At 38.8% G+C, this 20079-nt stretch overlaps 1 protein-coding gene across 1 annotated transcript in view; it reads left to right on the top strand.

The window, feature by feature from the left end:
- Window positions 1-20060, top strand: part of myo10 (myosin X) — a 119860-nt gene extending 99800 nt beyond the window's left edge. The window contains exons 22-43 of the mRNA XM_033982865.2: window positions 1729-1835; window positions 2402-2626; window positions 3353-3392; window positions 4191-4400; window positions 4718-4979; window positions 5660-6066; window positions 6704-6824; window positions 7313-7556; window positions 8221-8316; window positions 8424-8517; window positions 8627-8682; window positions 9135-9277; window positions 9899-10090; window positions 10554-10711; window positions 11372-11495; window positions 11987-12287; window positions 12933-13140; window positions 13936-14078; window positions 14588-14708; window positions 15197-15673; window positions 16539-16730; window positions 17082-20060. Coding sequence (XP_033838756.1) covers window positions 1729-1835; window positions 2402-2626; window positions 3353-3392; window positions 4191-4400; window positions 4718-4979; window positions 5660-6066; window positions 6704-6824; window positions 7313-7556; window positions 8221-8316; window positions 8424-8517; window positions 8627-8682; window positions 9135-9277; window positions 9899-10090; window positions 10554-10711; window positions 11372-11495; window positions 11987-12287; window positions 12933-13140; window positions 13936-14078; window positions 14588-14708; window positions 15197-15673; window positions 16539-16730; window positions 17082-17192 — 4032 coding nt within the window. The 3' untranslated portion in view covers window positions 17193-20060. The remainder of the gene's footprint in view (window positions 1-1728; window positions 1836-2401; window positions 2627-3352; window positions 3393-4190; window positions 4401-4717; window positions 4980-5659; window positions 6067-6703; window positions 6825-7312; window positions 7557-8220; window positions 8317-8423; window positions 8518-8626; window positions 8683-9134; window positions 9278-9898; window positions 10091-10553; window positions 10712-11371; window positions 11496-11986; window positions 12288-12932; window positions 13141-13935; window positions 14079-14587; window positions 14709-15196; window positions 15674-16538; window positions 16731-17081) is intronic.
- Window positions 20061-20079: the final 19 nt, after the last annotated feature.

Below are 20079 nucleotides of genomic sequence, written 5' to 3' on the forward strand. Positions count from 1 at the left end.
TGAGCGCCATTTAGAGAGATGCTCAGGGATAATGCAAGCCCAAAGCACCTACAGCAAAACACTTATTAGATCTCCTGCAGTAAAGCCTCTCACATCTCAATATGAAGCTGTTGGCATATGAATAGATTTTACAAGTGGCTTTTAAAACACTAGACCATAGAGTGAGCTTATGATATAGACACTGCTATTTATAGTGAATGTATATGGCACATTAAAATTCCTTGTATTCGACCTTTCTTTCTGGTTGAATTAAAGCCTCCAAGCTGCCGAGATCATCACCGGTTTGGGACCTTCTGCTGTTCCATCTGTTAGCTTGTGGTGCACCGCCTAAGCTATATTCATATATATTTACCCATAATGCTTATAGATTTTTGTCTTCTGTGGGTATAATGTGGTATTAAATATGTTTTACAGTGCTGTTAAGTGTATATCCAGAATCAGAATGCCTTTACTGTCACTGTGCAAACTACATTACGGATTCAAAAATATTTATCAGGCTGGTGAAGGAATTGAAGTATTTCTTAATATATTTTAATATGATTTATTTATGTAAGTGATGGAAGCGCATAACATGAACAATTACTGAGACAATGGTCGATGGTTTATGATTTATTTTATCAAAACCGCACCGCCAACTTGTGGGTCAGTGGATCTGACTACTCAACCAATGATGTTTACGTCGAGAGTGGGATTCAAACTGCCAACTTTCGGATCAGTGGACAAACACTAACTGAGCTGTTGTAATCCTACAACTTATGGTTTCCACACATATGGAAAATCCTGAAAAACTTAAATAATTGTCTGTTTTCCAGACAATTGTCCATGCAAAACACATGGACAATGAGAAAAAAAAAGTCTGAATGTCCTGGAAAATATATATTTTGTCCTTGAAAATGGTTCCATCTTTGTTGGATTCTTGGATATCCATTCAATAGACAGTCACTGCCATAATTATAGTAAAAAAAATGCTCAACCCACCAAAATGCAGGAAGTAACACCCATCTTGTATCAAATCTCAGTTTTAAGTTCTAGGTCCCCCTGACTCATTGAGAAGCTGTTACAAATCGATTACTTGTTCCTCTGAGCTCTGAGTGCACTTTTGTCCCTGTGACAGATTTACACAGTGTGGGCCTCGTCCCCTCACACGGCACATGGCCTTCTATTGTCCTTTTACAGCCACCAGTGTCATTTTGTGGAAGTGATGCAAGTGTGCTAGGGGCCCGTTTTGCTGCTTTGCTCGGGGGCCACTATTGGGTTAATTTGCATAGCTCCGATCAATAGGATTAGCAACACAGGGCTTTGAAATGCTAATGCTACATGAGGTGGTCTTTATGTGTGGTGGTGATACACTGCGTTCAGTAAAGAGTGGTAAAGTTTAGTAAGCAACTGTATGTTTGAAATTGAGTGAGTCAGAGGATACTTGGAGATTTGGATCTGACTTGGATCTGACTCATAACTTGGCCTGGTGCCGTCTACATAAATTGAATGCCATTCTGTGGAATATTCTAGGTGAAGCAATAACACGCAGGTGGTGAACCTGAAAAGTTACTGCACCTTTATCATTCAAATATTCAAACAATGCAATAGTCATTTAAAAACCACTCAACACATGTTTTTTGACACATTATTGTAGGATCTTGGAATGTACACATTTGTTTCTGGAATATAGGTTGATAAATAAATTATAAAAATGACAACTTAGTTTAACCTGACCACATCTTGTTTTAGGTTTTCCTGCGTGAGTCACTGGAGCATCGTCTGGAGAAGCAGAGAGAGGTGGAGGTGCTCAAAGCAGCTATGATCATCCAGGCTCACATCATGGGATATATGGCCAGGTATGTTCTTTCTGATACAATAAATTAATTCATTGTCATAAAAATAAGTTACAGCTATAGACTGTATAAAGAAGTTGACTAAGTGAGTGTGATGTCACTCATAGCGTGCAGGTTCAGCCAAATGAAGCTCACTGAAGCATTTACAGGGACGAATTTGGAGTGGAGTTCCATATTTGGAATTCCGAACACGAGTATCATAGCAACCAAAGAGCGAATCAGTAGAGAGGGTGTCGAAGGTAACAGCCCTTCTAGCCCGCACCGCTGGTTTGGCAGCTGACGCTAGCGGGAGCAAAAGAGGGCAGTTCATTGATCTGCAAAATCAATATCAATATTTCCTAAAATAACTTTGGATTCATGTGTGAGTGTTTTTTTTAGTCTCCACAATGTGATAAGCACCCACTCTCAGCATCAAAATTGGAATTAAACTGGGATTAAACCTGAAACTAAATGGGACTAAACTCAGAACTAGAACAAGACTAAACCAAGTCTACATCAGGACTAAACTGGAGCCAAACTAGGACCAAAGACTCATCCTGAGACACACTTTCCCATTGGTGTTTTCACAGGAAGCAGTACCGGCGTTTGCTGCAATGTATTGTGGTCATCCAGAAGAACTACCGCGCATTCTACTGGAGGAAGCGCTACCTGCTGATGCGCTGGGCTGCCCTGACTTTCCAGAGGAGGGTCAGAGGTCAGAGGGCACGGCGAGAGTTTGTCCTACTCAGGGAGGAGAGGATGAGGAGGCTGGAGGAGGAAGAGCAGAGGAGGAGAGAGGAGGAGGAGATGGAGAGGTGAGGGGAGATAGGGTGCACCCGTACAGTAATAAACTTCTTCAACACTTTTTAGGAATCCTACTGTAATTATTTTTTATTTTGCTCATTGCTGGCCATTTCTGAGTATTTTTGTATTTACATTTTGGGGCCACAAACCAACAAAGTACTGAAGTTGCTAATATGTCACAATATAACCTACTTAGTGGAGTTAACATTAAGGAAATCATTCTTCAAATCATTTGAATCATACAGGCCCAAGAGGCTTATTAAAGGTGCTGTACCTGATGTTTACTGCTTTAAAAATGTGAACTAAAACTAACTAATTATCCTAAACATCCTAATTATTCTCCATGAAGAGTTTTTCCGAACTTTCAGGAACCAGAGTGTAGTTTTACTGTGACAAAACCAGCATGCTAACACGCACTTCCCGTTTAACAATAATAACGCACTTTATAATTAGATGCAGACAGGGTGCAGACACAGTGGACTTTTTTGACGTCAAGAGCTACTTATAAAATGTGTCTGTACTGGGGGCAAGGAACAATCTCAAATACATGGGAAAACTCAGGTACAGTGCCTTTAATATTTTGAGAGACAGTACCTAAAATAGGATCTAATCTCATATATAATGATCATCTACAGTATAATTGATGTTGTTTGTTTAAATTGAGTTATATAGTAGACTGTGCCCGGAACTGTCCATGGTGCTGATGTGGAAAGCTGATATGATCTATGTGTTTACAGAGAGAGACTGAGGCTGGAGGCTGAGAGGATGCTCAGAGAGGTACGCTCATTGGATTACACTGTCTCTACTCCTGTCTCTGCTCACTGTCATGTCGTATACCATCAATCTGTCACTTTGGCTTGTCTAGTATGAATGTGATGTGTGTGAGTGACTGCTGGTGATGGTCAGAGGGGCCGATGGTGCAGATTGGCAGCTTCACTTCTGTCAGTCTACCCCAGGGCAGCTGTGGCTACAATAGTATCTTACCACCAACGGGTGTGGAGTGAAAGAATAATCCACTGTAAAGAGCTTTGGGTATCTTGCTATATAGGGAAGGGTAAGGAGCTGTATAAATCCAAAGGTTAATACATTTATTAATTTGGTCTCAACAATTTCAAAACTGACTTCTGCAATAATATGTTTGCTTTTCTTCTCCTAAAAAGACAATATGTTTGTGCCAAGTTTGTTTACGATTATGGAATATCAAGATTCATTTCTAAAGTTGGTTGGTTCTGTAGAAACAATAATTTACCATTGTGCGAGAACCAACTTAGAATTATAACAAATTTTAAAAAGGTCTGATGAAATGCCACTGGACGTTGCTATGGGTGCTACCATCATTATTGGGGACTACAGTTCCATTTTAATGCCTCCCAGAGAATCGGTGCAGTGGTGACTTGTTTATATCATATTTTAGCTTTAGAACTTTTTCCAAATTCTCTATTGAAATGAATGAGATTCCCACTTAACTGGAAGAAAGCGGGGTTTGGAGCACTTAGAGGAAAAAGTGGGCAGGGCCAAATAAGGTCACTAAAGTATTTCTAGACTTGCTGTTACATTGTAAATATTTTTCTTTAGGCTGAAGAAGCAGCTCGACTTGAGGAAATCCACTTCCTGTCACTCACCGCGTCTCATTCTGAACCCCAACCTCCAGAGACAGATACCCCCACAGACCTACCCACCACCGCTCCCCTTCCTATCCCCCTGTCTGCCCCCCTACCTGCTCCCCTCCCTGCCCCAGCAGAGGAGACTGGGCAGGAGGAGCGCGTGAGCAGCGAGGCCTCTCAGGTGATTTTTTTTTTATTCTATTCAAAAAGATTTACACACCAAAACAAATTGGAAATAGAGCTGTTAAACTGGAATGCCACTGGCCACTGGAGGCAGCACACACAGTTTTTGACTGTTTTTGACCAGAAAGCTGCAAACATACCTGGTTTGCACAAAAATTACCTTAAGGGACTAGAAACAGTAGGTAATGCTATTAAAACACCATACTCTCCACTCTTTACTTTCATTAATTTATATTTTTTATCAAAAGTAAGACATTGGCAAAAACTTTGATGAAAACATTGGAGTCAACAAAGTGAACTCTCTTTTCCATACAGGTGGAGGAGATCCTGCGTCTGGAGCGTGAGATCCAGAGCCTCCAGCGGCAGAAGGAGCGTCAGGAGCTGTCTCTGACTGAGGCCTCCCTGCACCGGCTCCAGAGGCTCAGGGACCAGGAGCTGCAGAGGCTGGAGGACGAGGCCTGTAGAGCCGCGCAGCACTTCCTCGACTCGCTCAACTTCCACGAGATTGACGAGTGTGTGAGGAACATCGAGAGCTCGCTGCAGACAGAGGAGAAGGACGGGGACCGGCACAGAAGAGGTGAGAGGAGAATCTATTATACACTGTGTGTGTGCCGCCATCGTCACTTTGGTTGTATTATTTTGCATGTGGCTGAAGAGCTTGATCTACAGAGCCATTTTAAAACCTCCAGAGAATCGGTGCAGTGTTGACTTGTTGGTCACATGAACATAGAACATTTTACACAAATCAACACTACTTTATATTAGATTTTAGCTGCGAAATTTTTTTTATCAAATTCTCTATTGAAATGAATGGGATTCCCGCTTAACCAGAAGTGCCACAACAACGAACTCACCGTTTAGGAGCATTTAGAGGCAAAAGTCAAGCCAAATGAGGTCAATACAACATAAGCCTAAAACTAAACCAGCAACTAGAGTAAACTAGAATAGATATCATAGTTTAAGAACCTCAAAGTAAAATTCTTAAGCTTGTTACATTTCAGTGGCTGTTTCTGGTATTATGGTTTTATTATAATAATTAATCTAACCCCATTTATTATTATTAATCTCCACAGGCTATAAATAATCATTATAATGATGACTGAATGCTGTGATTTGCACACATTCATAAAGAGGCATTCATAATGTGTTTTTCCCTTTTTTATAAAACTATTTTATAAAGATTTGTATTAAACACGTGTCACTGAAACAAAACACAACTCTCTTCTTACTAACACTCCTCCTCTGTTTTATCACCAGATGAAGAGGAGGTAGACGAGGGCTTTGGAGCTGATGACGATGCGTTCAAAGACTCTCCGAACCCCAGCGAGCATGGACACTCGGACGGCCAGCGCACCAGTGGCATCCGCACCAGTGACGACTCTTCGGAGGAGGACCCCTATGCCAATGACGCCGTGCTCCCGATCCCTAACGCGCCCCTGCCCTCCTCAGAAGCTCCATCCGACGAGATGGTGGAGCTGATACCCCCCGACGAGGACTCCGACTATGACCAGGATGACTATGATGAGGGGGCCATAGTGTCGAGTGGGAGTGTGGCACTGTCTAATTCCCGGAGCGGTCAATGGTCACCTGACTACAGAGGCTCGGTTGGGACATACAACAGCTCTGGGGCGTATCGTTTTGGATCGGAGGGCGCGCAGTCTTCGGTAAGTGTAGTGTAAGATTCTATGTCACTGAATCTATGAATCTAGAATTAATCTATGACACTGAATTGGTGGCACAGTGGTTAGCACTGCATACCATACCATACTGCAAGAAGGTCTCTGGTTCAATTCCTCAGACAAGAGGGAGTTTTTATTTAGATTTTGTATCGTTTCCTTGTGTCTATGTCCGATTTTCTCTGACGTCCCCTATTGCTCTTTTGGGGACAGTAACCTTAGGGGGACTTAAAGCAGAACTAAGTAACATTTTTACCTAGTTAAACGCCTTTGTAAGTTCCTGTGATGGATAATTATGTATTTTCGGGATGTTTTAAGCGTTCATTGTGAGCCTTGCAATATGGCAGACACAACCCAAAGAGAATTCTCCTGGGAAAACCCTGACTCTTTTTTATATGACTTTATATGTGTTGTATGTGATTATACTGCCTTAAATTGATTTATTTTTTTTAAAGAAAAAAAACAACAACACGAGTTTGTGCCCTGACATTGAATTATCATAGTGGTGCTGTAGGGGGAGCTCTTTCGCTGAAAGTTACTTAGTTCTGCTTTAATTTAAAAAAATGTAATCCACTAAAATTAAATTATCATGGTTAAATGGTCATGTTTTTGTTTTCTTTCCCAGTTTGAGGACAGTGAGGACGACGTGGACAGACTGGACACAGATGATGAGTTATCCTACAGACGAGACTCTGTGTACAGCTGTGTCACTCTGCCGTACTTCCACAGCTTCCTCTTCATCAAAGGTACAGCCTGAGAAAATGCAAAAGAATACAATTTAGAATACCTTTTCATACTGTCTGCTTTAAATTATAATGCATGCATATAATGCAAGTTCATCAGTAACTCAGTGGTGTGCTGCTACTCGGCTAATTTTGTTAGCATTGGCATGAAAAAGCAATGCCTTGGCCTCTAAAAGCACTTATAAACTCGTTGTGGTGAGTAATTGAACTAGTTCTATTTTTCACATTATAAGGACATAAAAAATGCAGTACACCACCTTTATTAGCTTGAATTTGACAACTTTTCATTTTCAGTCATAGTTTTTTGGGATTAAAAATACCAAATCAAAATATTTAATATTATGAATATCTGAAAACCAAATACAATTGCAGAGTGTTGATGTGGACTAGGATGCCTATTCAGCTTATTCTTATTACCAGACAAATTCCAAACACAGTTTTTTCAGCCACCAATTCTATATAATGAAGTTCCCCTGTATATTGCTGTGTAGGTGGTCTGATGAACACATGGAAGCGTCGCTGGTGCGTTCTGAAGGATGAGACGTTCCTGTGGTTCCGGTCCAAACAAGAGGCTCTCAAACAGGGCTGGCTCCATAAGAAGGGAGGGGGCTCGTCCACTCTGTCCCGACGCAACTGGAAGCGGCGCTGGTTTGTCCTGAGGCACAGTAAGCTCATGTACTTCGAGAACGACGGAGAGGACAAGATGAAGGGCGTGCTGGACATTCGGGAAGCCAAGTAAGAATCACTAGCTTTCTCTTGTATGTGTATAGTTCTAGTTAATTAGACACTGCTACTAGTAGAACTAGCAGTGTTGTCACGATACTAAAATTTCAAACTCAAACTTGATACTAAGGAATAGACTCGATACTCAATATCTAATACACTCTTTCTTTAGACAATAGAATGTGATTTTCAACATTAAATGGTAGTACTTTCTTTTATATTCCCATGTGGCCTTATATCTGTGTAATCCCTCAGTCGCCCAGGTAGGTTCCATAGTGTTTCATGGGTGTATACTAGTCTATAGTGTATACCCCAGCCTTAGACCCTCTTTCTCAACAAGAAAAACACCAGAACTAGTAGTGATTGTACTTTAGGAGGTGATGGCACTTAAAATCACTTAAAAACACTTAAAATCACTTAAAAACACTTAATATCAGCCCAGTAGTCACTATCAGATGTTTTCTTGAAATGATAAACATATAGTTGAGAGTTCTGTTTCATCACTACTGTCATCACTGCATGCACAAAAGTTACTCTGTGCTCTCAGCGCCACCTTCTGGTCATCTGGGATTCATAGAACAGTAGTTACATTCATAACTTTTTTTTATATATTTATATGTTGATGTTTTTTTTTGTTTTTATTTATTATTTATTTATGCAATTTGTTTCCTTTCAGGGAGATTATTGACAACACTGGAAAGGAGAATGGCATCAACATCGTCACAGCGGAGAGGACGTACCAACTGATCGCAGAGTCCGCTGAAGACGCCAGGTAACTCAGCCAAACTCTATTTTGTTATGTTAAATGTACTTCTGTGTATGAAAATGATTTTTTTGTTAGAAATGCTTGAAATTGTAACTTTACTTTTGTATCCACAGCCAATGGTTCAGCGTCCTGACCCAGGTGCACGGCTCCACAGAGCAGGAGATCAGAGAGATGCACGACGAACAGGCCAACCCCCAGAATGCTGTGGTCAGATAACACTTGTGTTTTTGTTGCTCAGTGCTGTTTTAGTCTAAGCAATATACAGCATTTAACGCATTCACACTAACTCATCCTTTCCTTGCTCTTCTCTGCACAGGGCACATTGGACGTTGGGATGATCGACTCTGTGTGTGCCTCTGATAATCCAGAGAGGTGAGACAAAGAATTCATTAGTTTCTTTCTGTTCCTATCTATAGTAAAATTACAAAACTTAAAGGGACCGTACCTGATTATTACTGTCTTAAAAACCTGAAAAAAATAACTTTAATTTTAAACACTTTGCAATGGTCCAATGTTATTCCTCACTTACAACTAGCATGCCAACTCACACTTCTTGATTATCTGACAGTAAAACACTTTATAATTAGATGCAAACTACACGACATACAGTGACCTCAACAGCTGCTTATACAAAACAATATATCTGAACTAGAGAAAGACTTTTGAACACATACACTGGCGTTTATGACTACTAAAAAACAAAAGACTAAATCTATTTTCTACCCCAGCATTTCCAAACTTCCAATCTCATTCTTCCTTTTCAAAGTGAGATGAAATTTAAAATGTTTGCATGTCTAAATATGTCTTGTTTTCTTGTGTGTCAGGCCCAACTCCTTCGTCATAATCACAGCTAATCGAGTGCTGCACTGTAACGCGGACACCCCAGAGGAGATGCACCACTGGATCACTCTGCTGCAGAGGTCAAAGGGCGACACGCGGGTGCAGGGACAGGAGTTTGTCATCAGAGGTAAAATGGCCACTTTTACTCTGCCCTTTATATACTCTACCTGAATTAAAAAACTTAATTCATTTATTTATTTATTTATTTTTTTGAGTAATTCTTGACTAGTTCATGTTTATATATTTATTCCATTAATATTTTTTATTCCTTTGCGGAAAACATGGGGTTGAAAAAATATATAATGTATAATTTGAAAAAACTAATCAGAATATTATATTCTGAAATTTTTACTAGTTCAGGTTTATATGACATAGATTTTTTTTAAAATTTTGATTTATATAGATTTTTTTTTCAAGTCAAAGTATACTTTTATTTTCCCATTGTTCAAATATTTTGGTTGTAATAAGGAATATATTGAAAGAATTTAGAATTTGACAAAACAAGATAATTTTTTTCTCTACAAATGCCTGAAATGTAAATAAATCTACATTTCTTTTTTAATTCTCCAAATTCACTTTATTTAAACTAGTAAAGATATGAACTTTTTTTGCAATTCAACTAAATGATAAAGTTGTACTCGTACTTGTATTGTCTTTTTGAGTCTTTCCCCACATTTGGAAAGTGGATTGAACAAACTATAAAAGGTAATAAATAAATAAATACATTTAAAATGTAAAATTCCCACAGGCTGGCTGCACAAAGAGATGAAGAACAGCACCAAGGCCTCCCTGAAGCTGAAGAAGCGCTGGTTCCTGCTTACCCATAATTCCCTGGACTACTACAAGAGCTCAGAGAGGAACGCCATGAAACTGGGAACGTTGGTCCTCAACAGCCTGTGCTCCGTGGTCCAACCTGACGAGAAGGTCTTCAGAGAGACCGGTGAGTAGTGTTGTCAGGATACTAAAATTTCAAACTTGATTTTTGAAATAGACTCGATACTCAGTGCTTGTTTCAAAGGACTCTAAACTATATCTGTGTAATCCGTGGGTGTATACTAGTCTACGTGTCTTATACTTGTTCTGATACAGCTCAGTTAACTTCAATACCAATTGTAGTATCAATTAGTATCTGGATTATGATGCTACTAACAACCCTACCTGTAAATATGTTATAATAATGAATTAAATTGACAATACAAATCCAGAAAGGATCAAATCTGATGCAATGAGATTTTCCAACTCCGAAATAAGAGGACTTGTTTCTTTTATTAAGTCGTCTTAGATCTATTTTATTATTTAAAATATCCAAAATACGACATAATGATAGGTGGGTGTCATTGATTATAACTATATATCAGACAAAAGCACAATATGTCTTCTTTAACATTTAAATTGTCTCCTAGGTTACTGGAACGTGATTGTGTACGGCCGTAAGCACTCGTACCGCCTCTACACCAAGTTGTTAAATGAAGCTACTCGTTGGGCCAATTCTATCCAAAATGTGATAGACTCCAAAGCTCCAATCGACACGCCCACACAGCAGCTCATCCAGGACATCAAGGTACGGCAGTCTAACTATAGGCTCTCCTATGAGGGAATAATAAAACTAGTGAGCTCATTGGTTCGGTTACTGTGGCAATTATGGTAGCCATCTTGTGATTGTAAGAGCAGCAAAATTCTAATAAAAAGTAGTGTAAAAACAGAAAATTCATTGATGAAAGGGTTTAAATGGACAAGCAATGGTATATTTGTGGTCCTAATAATGCAGGATGTTTTTCTCCAAATTATGAAAATGAATATTCACTAAAAACACTACACTTGTCTATATTATATTCAGAATCACACTATGTATGTTTGTCAATACACCATATGGATACAATTATTGATTGAAGTACTATCTTCACTGCATGCCATTTTTATATTTTCATTACAAAGTTCAACATTTGTTTTTAAATTGGTATAGTAAAACATGGGCATTAGATAAAGGAGAAATACAAAAATTGTAATTAAAAAGTCCAGCTTATTAGTTTACGTGAGTTCTTGAGCAGAGTTTCATAGTCCCATCATGGCTGCTGCAACTGTATGTTAGTTCGGTTACCATGTCAATGATTTCTCTAGGTTTATTGTTTCTCTGGGTTCATCGTACCCCATTGGTCTCATCAGAACATGCACATTGATTCTTAAATATAATGTTTTGTTTATATTTTTGGTTTGGTTGTAGGAGAACTGTCTAAACTCTGAGCTGGTGGAGCAGATCTACAAGAGGAACCCCATCCTGCGCTACAGCCACCACCCTCTGCACACGCCCCTGCTGCCACTGCCCTATGGAGACATACACATCACAGGTACAGAGCAGATCTGTGCCAAGTCATCTACTATGTTTGGAAACATATTGATAAACCACACACAAACATCCATTATTTACCTAATGCAAAAAATATTAATCTTGATTTGAGTAGTTTTTACTTGTTTACAATTTCATGACATATTATGCTAAATCAGCTTTTATGAGCTTTTAGCCATGTTGTAACAGTGGTTCTTCATCATTAGTTTACTCAGAGTTGTATATAGAGTCATATAATCTTGTAATCATGTTATGCCATTTGAGGCTTGAGGCATTTGAGTTCACATTTGAATATTCTGCCATAAATATACATGCAGAACACGACCAGTATGATGTCACTGCAAAGTATCAGTATCTAGGGTTGGAGCTAGAACAAAATTCTTTGATATATTTAAACTACATTATAATTGTACAACCTTATTTTTTACAAGAACACTTCACATCAGCATTACCTTGTACATTTCCTAACCCACTCTCTCCCTCTCCTCCCAGGCTCCCGCAGCGGCTCCTACACCACCCTGCAGGACGAGGCACTGAAGGTGTTCTCCTCCCTGCAGCAGCTAGAGGGCGCCGCGTCCGACCCGGTGCCTCTGATCCAAACTGTGCTGCGGACGGGACAGGAGCTGAGGAGCCTGAGGGACGAGCTCTACTGTCAGATCATCAAACAAACGCTCCGCCCACCACAGCCTGCAAGCCCCGCCCACCTCAGCACCTGGAAGCTCCTGGCCTGCATGTCCTGCACCTTCATCCCATCCCGGAGCATACTGCGCTACCTCAAGTTCCACCTCAAGAGGTACGGCTCTGTAGGAGTAATAGTTAATATTGTTCCCTCATCAAAAACGTATCTGAAGTGATTATATATGTCATGCATGTTTGAGTAATCTAGCGATCTCACGGCCAATTTATATAAATATATAAAAGCAAAACAATACACTACAACTTCAAAAACATGATGTTTGTGTTCTGATGGCACATAGCGGGGAGCAAGGGGAAAAACATCAAAAACAAAACTGAAATTAATAAACATTTTAATATGTAGTTTTAAAATGATAAAAGATGATGCTGTGATCTAAATGTGTTTTGTGGGAATGTCAAGTGTGGCATTAAGTCATTTTTCATTAGTATTTTTTGTCACATTTTCAATATTAAATTAAATTCAGTATAGAACATGTGCAAAACAAATTATATCAAAATATATACTTTGAACCAAATAAATAAATCTGTCAATCATTAATGGCTCCATTATATAAGCAAACTGCTCGTAACACTTTAAGCTGATTGTTGCTATTGTGAAAAAATCATCTTTTGTAAATCACGTAGCCTCGTATCTGTTAAGACAAAAAGATGTGAACTCCTCTTGGACCTGGAAGAACTAAATATAAAATATAAAACTGGAAAACTTGGGACAAACTCATTCCCGTGCCTCTGTCTTTCCCAGGACCAGAGAGCTGTTCCCAGGCTCGGAGATGGAGAAGTACAGTGGGTTTGCTCTGGAGGCTCTGAAGAGGACCAGGAGCAGAGAGAACGTCCCGTCACAGGAGGAGATCCGCTGCATCGTGGCCCGACAGGAGATGACAACAACTGTGCACTGCCACGGAGGAGGCTCCTGCAAGATCACCATCAACTCCCACACCACGGCCGGAGAGGTACGGCTCAGCGGGGATAAGCAATCAGGATAACATCTGAAAAAGATTAGCAGTGTTTCCCATTGAATTAGTTCAGACTGGGGTGGTAGAAATCATTTTAAAGGGCCTATATATTACGCTATTATAATGTTGTTTCCTCATCACAAACAGACCTGGAGTTCTCTCAAACAGAAAACACTCTGTTCCACCTTGTGATGCCATTCGGTAATACAGGAAGTGCTCTATTATATTTTTAAACTCCACACACCTTCACTAGAATCATTTAGTTGATTTCAGTCCTGGAACTGCCATCTTTATTGAACTAAAGGTAAAAGGAGCTGTTAACTTGAAAACTACCACTTCATGACATCAGGAGGTGGAACAGAGCATTTTGAGGTTTGCAGATGTAAATAGAATAATTAACCAGGATTATTTAAGTATATGTAAATGAAACAAAACACAACTCCAGATATGTTTTTGATGAAGTAACAGCATTATCACATGGCTAGAATCTCACAAGAATCCATTATGTGTAATATAGGACCTTTAATTTTAAAAAAAATTTCAGAACGGTATATTCACTTTTTATGTAATAGCAGTAGTAATAAACTCATAGCAATAGTACAAATAGTTAGCTTTAATGCCATAGTGTGGAACATTTATGGCAGGTATATAAAATAACCCTATTCTGTGTTATCCCTGTTATTATAGACATTTCTATCCTGTTTCCGTGCTGTTACTGAGCTGTAAAGGGCAGGAAGTATTGATGATTGTGAAAAGTGTCAGACACATAAATGTTGAGCGTGTTTGTTTCAGGTGGTGGAGAAGCTTCTGCGCGGCCTGGCCATGGAGGAGAGCAGGAACATGTTTGCTCTGTTTGAACACTGCAGCTCCAGCAGCACCGAGAAGGCCATCGAGAGCCGCGCCGTGGTGGCCGACGTCATCGCCAAGTTTGAAAAGTAACGTCCTTTACATCAAATCTGACATATAGACACTTTAAAATGGTGTAAAAGTCATCAGGATGTTCAAAACTCCAGAATGCAGATCACGAGCGGACATATTTTGATTGATTAACTGACATCAGATCTGATATAAAAAAATAGGCAAGAATGTGAATTAGTTTCTTTTCCTATTACAAAGGATGGAAAAACTGCTACTTTACTATCTAAAAATGTGTTTGAGCTTCACAAAAACTCATCTGGATTTTGTTTTCATCAGAAATGATAAAATATTATGTCTTTAAACTGAGCTCTGATATCACATGTATCCAAGTCATTATTATTTGCTAAACCTCCCTGTATTTAATCCTAATTTCACCATAGAAATTCCGTTATGTTCCACTTCACTTTTGCCTCCAGTTTCCTCCATTCCACAGTTTACTATGTTTTTGTTAACAAACTTTTAAAATGCTATATTAGCAGTTTTATTTTTATATGTAAATACTGATGATGTATTTGCTTTTTTGTAGATTATCGGCAGGCGCAGACCAGAGCAGCGCTGGGTGGAAGTTCTACTTTAAACTCTACTGTTTCCTGGACACGGACAACGTTCCCAAAGACAGTGTGGAGTTTGCCTTCATGTTCGAGCAGGTCAGTAATGATTATAGATTTGAAAACCTGGTTTAGAAAGAAAGGCAAGCATTTTTCTGATGTGGTTCTTCTGGGTAATGTGCTGTTTTAGACCTGGTTTAGACCCGGTGTAACGTGTGTCAAGTGTGGAAAAAAATAGAAAATTAGTTGACCTTAATAATTAAAAATTATTATAGAAAGTTGAAATAATTTAATTAAAAAAAAATCACCCAAAAGGAAAAAAAGCCTCTAATTATGATAATATTTCATTGCGTTCAATAGCCCTTTTATACTTTTATTTCTACTTTTTACCTTTATTGTGCTGTATTTAACCAAGCCATGAATTAGTAAAAACACAGTTCAAATTTCAAGATTCAAGAAAAGTATTTGTGCAAAGTTAAAAAAATTCCATACATGGAATTCTTGTGCAGGGCTCTAAGGGGCTCACACATTCAGGATATATCTACAGTTCATCAAGTTCATCAAATGTCCTGTCTTGTACCTTCCAGGCCCATGAGGCAGTGATCCGAGGCCAGTACCCCGCCCCAGAGGAGACCCTTCAGTTCCTGGCTGCTTTACGCCTCCAGTACCTCCAAGGCGACTCCTCCTCCCAGACCTCCACCCCCGAACTCTCCCAGGTCTTCCCCATGTCCCGCCTACGCGCTCGGGTACACAACTCCGTCAAGTCCTTCGCTCCCGGGACCTCCGGCACACTGGAACGCTCCGGGACATCTGAGAGAAAGAGGTCCAGCTTTTTGGACGGAACCTTGAGGAGGAGCTTCCGGAGCGGGTCCATGAGTAAGCAGAGGGTGGAGGAGGACAGCAGTCTGGAGGCTTGGATGAGGGATGAAGAGGCTACGCTGAGAGCTAGCGTCCTGGATAAGTGGAAGAAACTGCAGGGGATGAACCAGGAGCAGGCCATGTTAAAGTATATGTCACTGGTGAAAGAGTGGCCCGGATATGGATCCACGCTATTCAACGTGGAGGTGAGGAAAACAGGAAGTGGATGAATAGATTTAACCATGTGATAAGTGGTTTAAAGAGTCAGTATTATGTTTTTTCTGATCTATGTTATAATGTTGTTTCCTCATCACAAACAGACCTGGAGTTGTGTTTTGTTTCATTTACACACGTTTAACACAAACCCTGCATACTGAGGCTCTTCTCTCAACACTCTGTTCCACCTTGTGATGTCATGTGGTAATACAGGAAGTGCTTAAACTCCAAACACCTTCACTAGAATCATTTGGATCATTTCAGCCCTGGAATTTCCAATCTGTACTGAACAAAAGGTTAAAGTTAGTTGTTTGAATTTGAAAACACTTTATAGATGTAAATATACTAATAATGCAGGATTACTCAAACAAAACACAACTCCGGGTTTGTTTTTGAGGAGGAAACAACATTCTAACATGGCTTAAAGCTCACAAGTGTCAATTTTGCATAGTAAATATACAAAAGTATGCTCAATAGTCTATTATAACTGCATTTTAAGATTAGGAAAATGTTGCCTAGTGGTTCTCAAAATGTGGTAAAAGACAATTATGATCTTCTTAAGCTTTTTACATATCTAACCTTCATGTTCAATTAGGTAAAGATTTATTTTACCCAATACCTTTTTAGTCTTGTTCTACAGTAAGGATTAGACTTGGCTGATTTATACATAGACTACTGATCATTTTGCCTGGGTTAAAACATATTGTAGTCCATCTTAGTTAGACCTAGTTTAACCAGAGTTTAGTCTTTCTGTTGCTGTGAACACCAGATGCATTTTGAAGTAGAACATGACACAAAAACAAAAGCCTAGTTAATTGGTATCTCATACTGAAGACATATTTTGTTGTGTTTTAGTCCCGTGATGGTGCTTTCCCGTGCGACCTGTGGCTGGGCGTGAGCAGAGAGGCCATCTCTGTGTATAAGCGTGGGGAGCCCTGGCCCCTGCAGGTCTTCCCCTACGAGCAGATCCTGTCCTTTGGAGCGCCTCTGCCCAACTCATACAAGATCACTGTGGAGGGAAGAGAGCTGGTCTTCGAGACGCAAATGGTTTGTTTTTTTAATTTATTATATTGCCAATGTAAAAATGTGTGTAATGCATATAAATGGGGTTTAGGATCCTGTGGGACCCTATTTTTTGTTTCACTTAAGCACTTAACCGTTTGTAAAATGCCAGTGTGACGCTTCGTGATGAGATCTGATTAGTTGTGCAAAGGTGGTCCAGCCTGTCTGAAAAAGCTGTGCATGTGCCAAAGAGTTTGACAGAGCCAGGAACAAGCCAGATAAATGTAAATACCTACTTCGACCTTTCACCGAAAATGAGATACCCCTTGGAGATTAATATTTAGTAGTTACACTTGGAATGTTTGTAAATTGTAAATCCATCTCTTCTGTGCACAGGTGATGGACATAGCCAAACTGATGAAGGCCTACATCAGCATGATCGTCAAGAAGCGCTACAGCAACTGTCAGTCTGTGAGCAGCCACGGCAGCCAGAACAGCGCCTGGTGAAGTCTACTACACCCTCCGCTCCTACAGACTCTATATGAACCAGTGAACGCATGAACAAATGAATGAATGAATGCTGGACCAGAACCACAAGCTCTTAAGAACCTACCACAAACCACCGCTAAAGAAATGTACAGTATACTGAAATACACAGTACTTTCAACGGGAACTTTGAAACAATGTACAAGAATTGACTGTACAAATAAGTAGGATTGGTTTGTTGGTTAAGTACTTATTTCAGGTCAATTCACAAAGTGCTTAGGTAAAACATTTTCAATTAAACAAAGACAGATGCAGGATAGCTGACATCTTAATCAGCTTTTAAAACACCCTGTTGATGTACACCCTGTTCAAATTAGCATTAGCATTAGCCTTAAAAAGAGTCATGAGTCCAGTAACTATTATAAAACTGCATATTTTTCTGTACAGCCCTAAATACACCTTAGTTAATACCAGATACATCAGCTCAGTTGTGTTTTCCAATAACATGCTAACAGAAATACCTTTGCTAAAGCCAAATACAGCCTACTACAAGCTCATTCAGTTATAAATGGTTAAACATAACATGTATTTGCTGTATAATTTAACTGCTAGCACTCCATTGATTTAGCCTTTAGCATCTATGGTGGCTCTGTAAGGACAAAATCTAGTTGACAATTTATATGAAATAATGAATAGAATGTTCTATCAGATATGGACAGGGCCAAGTCACAACAATTATGAAACCAAAGAGACCTCCATTTTGAAGTTTTTACGTGTGGATTTAAAAAAACAAACAAAGCATTTTAATGTGTTTGGGTTTGATCAGCCATTTTAAATTTGATTGTAGGTGTGATTTTTGAATGTAAAAAAAAACAAGACAGTGAAATGGAGACTTCAAAATGTTTTGAAAAATCTCTGGGATGACCTGTCCGTTGTAAATAATACGCATGTGTTTGTCCCATATATTTTTTGTTTTTGTCGATGGTTTAGATGCAAAGTGCCCGGTTCAGTTCTGGGCACAGACTTTGTAACAGAATCCAAAGGTGCTCATTCTTTTAAAATGTTTTGTCAATAATATAAATATACAAAAATATACAGATATACAGAACTATTCCATATTGTAGATCATTATCTCCATTTTTGGGAAAGCAGACAGGAGCAGCGTCACATCTGTGTCGACTACAGTTGAGGATACTTTACAAACTATTTATGTACTCAAATACTTTCTTATTATTTAGTTTTGTTATTTTTGTTGCACCCATTTATTAACAGTGGTGGAAGAAGTACTCAGTTTTGTTACTTAAGTGAAAGTACAGATACCGGAACAAAATAGTACTCAAGTAAAGTATCACATGAAAAAATCCACTTAAGTAAAGTATTTAAGTACATTTTTAAAAAGGTACTTTAAGAGTTAAAAATATTTTGCAGAGATTTTTGGAACTATAAAAGCATCAAATGTAGTGATTTTGAGAAATAATTTAGCTGATTTTAACTGATTCAATTGATTTCTTAATATTTCTGGCTGTTTTTGTGTATTTGGTTTGCTTAAAGTTGGGACGTTAACACAGATTAAATGGGCTATAAATAAGTCGCAGCCATTTCAGCAGGTCTCAACCCATAAAGAAAAGTACTTTTCAGTCCAGTTAAAAAAAAAATAGAAGTAGAAAGTACAGATACATGCTTCTAAATGTATGAAGTAAAAGTAAAAAGTATCCATTGTAAAATATACAGTACAGTATACAAGTACAGATACCAAAAAAATTTACTTAAGTCCTGTGCTTTTTCTTTTGTGCTTAGTTACCTTCCACTATTTGTACAGGTGGGTGTGTAAAGTTGATTTTTTTTATTTTTGTACAAATTTATTCCCTAAGAATGTTCTAATAATAATCCTATAAAAGGTAAAAGTACATTACTTTTTCTTGTAAGGACGCCATTTTGAGGACTTGGATGTAATGAGTAGTTGAATAGCTGTGTCAAAAAATGTTTGAAACTCATGGATATAGTTTTTGTTTGTTTGTTTTTTAATCAAATGTGGTTGCCAAATATTGGTGTAGATTGGACTAAACCTGTTATCTGTCACTACAATCATATAATGAAATGTTAACTTGGTAAGATCATTTTATATTTTTGTTTTATTAACGTGTCTCCTGTCTGTTTCTCCAAATCGTACTAAAGTGTAAAAATGTCCACATCCAAAAGGCCTAGTTGAATCTAAGTCTGTTCAGTGAAATGCTGCAAGATTCATCACACCATCATTTCCTCCACAAACAACAAAACCTCCACAAACAACAGTCTTATTCTGCTTAAAAACTGCTGACCCTGCAGTTTACATGTTCTGAAATGGGATTCTTGTATTAGTTTACCAGTTCATATTTCAGTCTTTTGAAAATTCTGTGTGTAAAATGTGAACTTTGAACACAAAATCTAATCACAATCGCAATTCTCAGCCAGAAAAATCACAATTGCATATTTTTCCCAAATGGTTCATCCCTGTCAGACCCTCATTACAGCACGTTCCAGTATAGTTTCCATAGGCTGTACGTTACTTTTAGCCTTTAGCGACAACATTCCTGGTTATTTCCACGGAACTCCGCTGGCGGCAGATCCATCCAAAGATACCTGAGCTGTCCCACACAGTGCCTTGTTGTAAATATGTAAACTTATTTTGACGTGTGCTCTTGTTTTTGGTATTATGTGCAATGTTATATTTTATTATTATTATTGTTCTATATATTCCGTATAATCGTTGTGGCTGTACATTTTATACTGTCTCTGCCTGTTTATGGAAACGTACCACAAGCTTCAGAATCGTGTATTTTTCTCTATGACGCAGTGAGATTTTGCGTTTTCTATTGTATTTACTGTGCTGTGTATGGAAATAATGATTCTAACAATAAAAAGAATATAA

The sequence above is a fragment of the Periophthalmus magnuspinnatus genome, chromosome 17 (assembly GCF_009829125.3).
Source record: "Periophthalmus magnuspinnatus isolate fPerMag1 chromosome 17, fPerMag1.2.pri, whole genome shotgun sequence".
Taxonomy (NCBI): domain Eukaryota; kingdom Metazoa; phylum Chordata; class Actinopteri; order Gobiiformes; family Gobiidae; genus Periophthalmus; species Periophthalmus magnuspinnatus.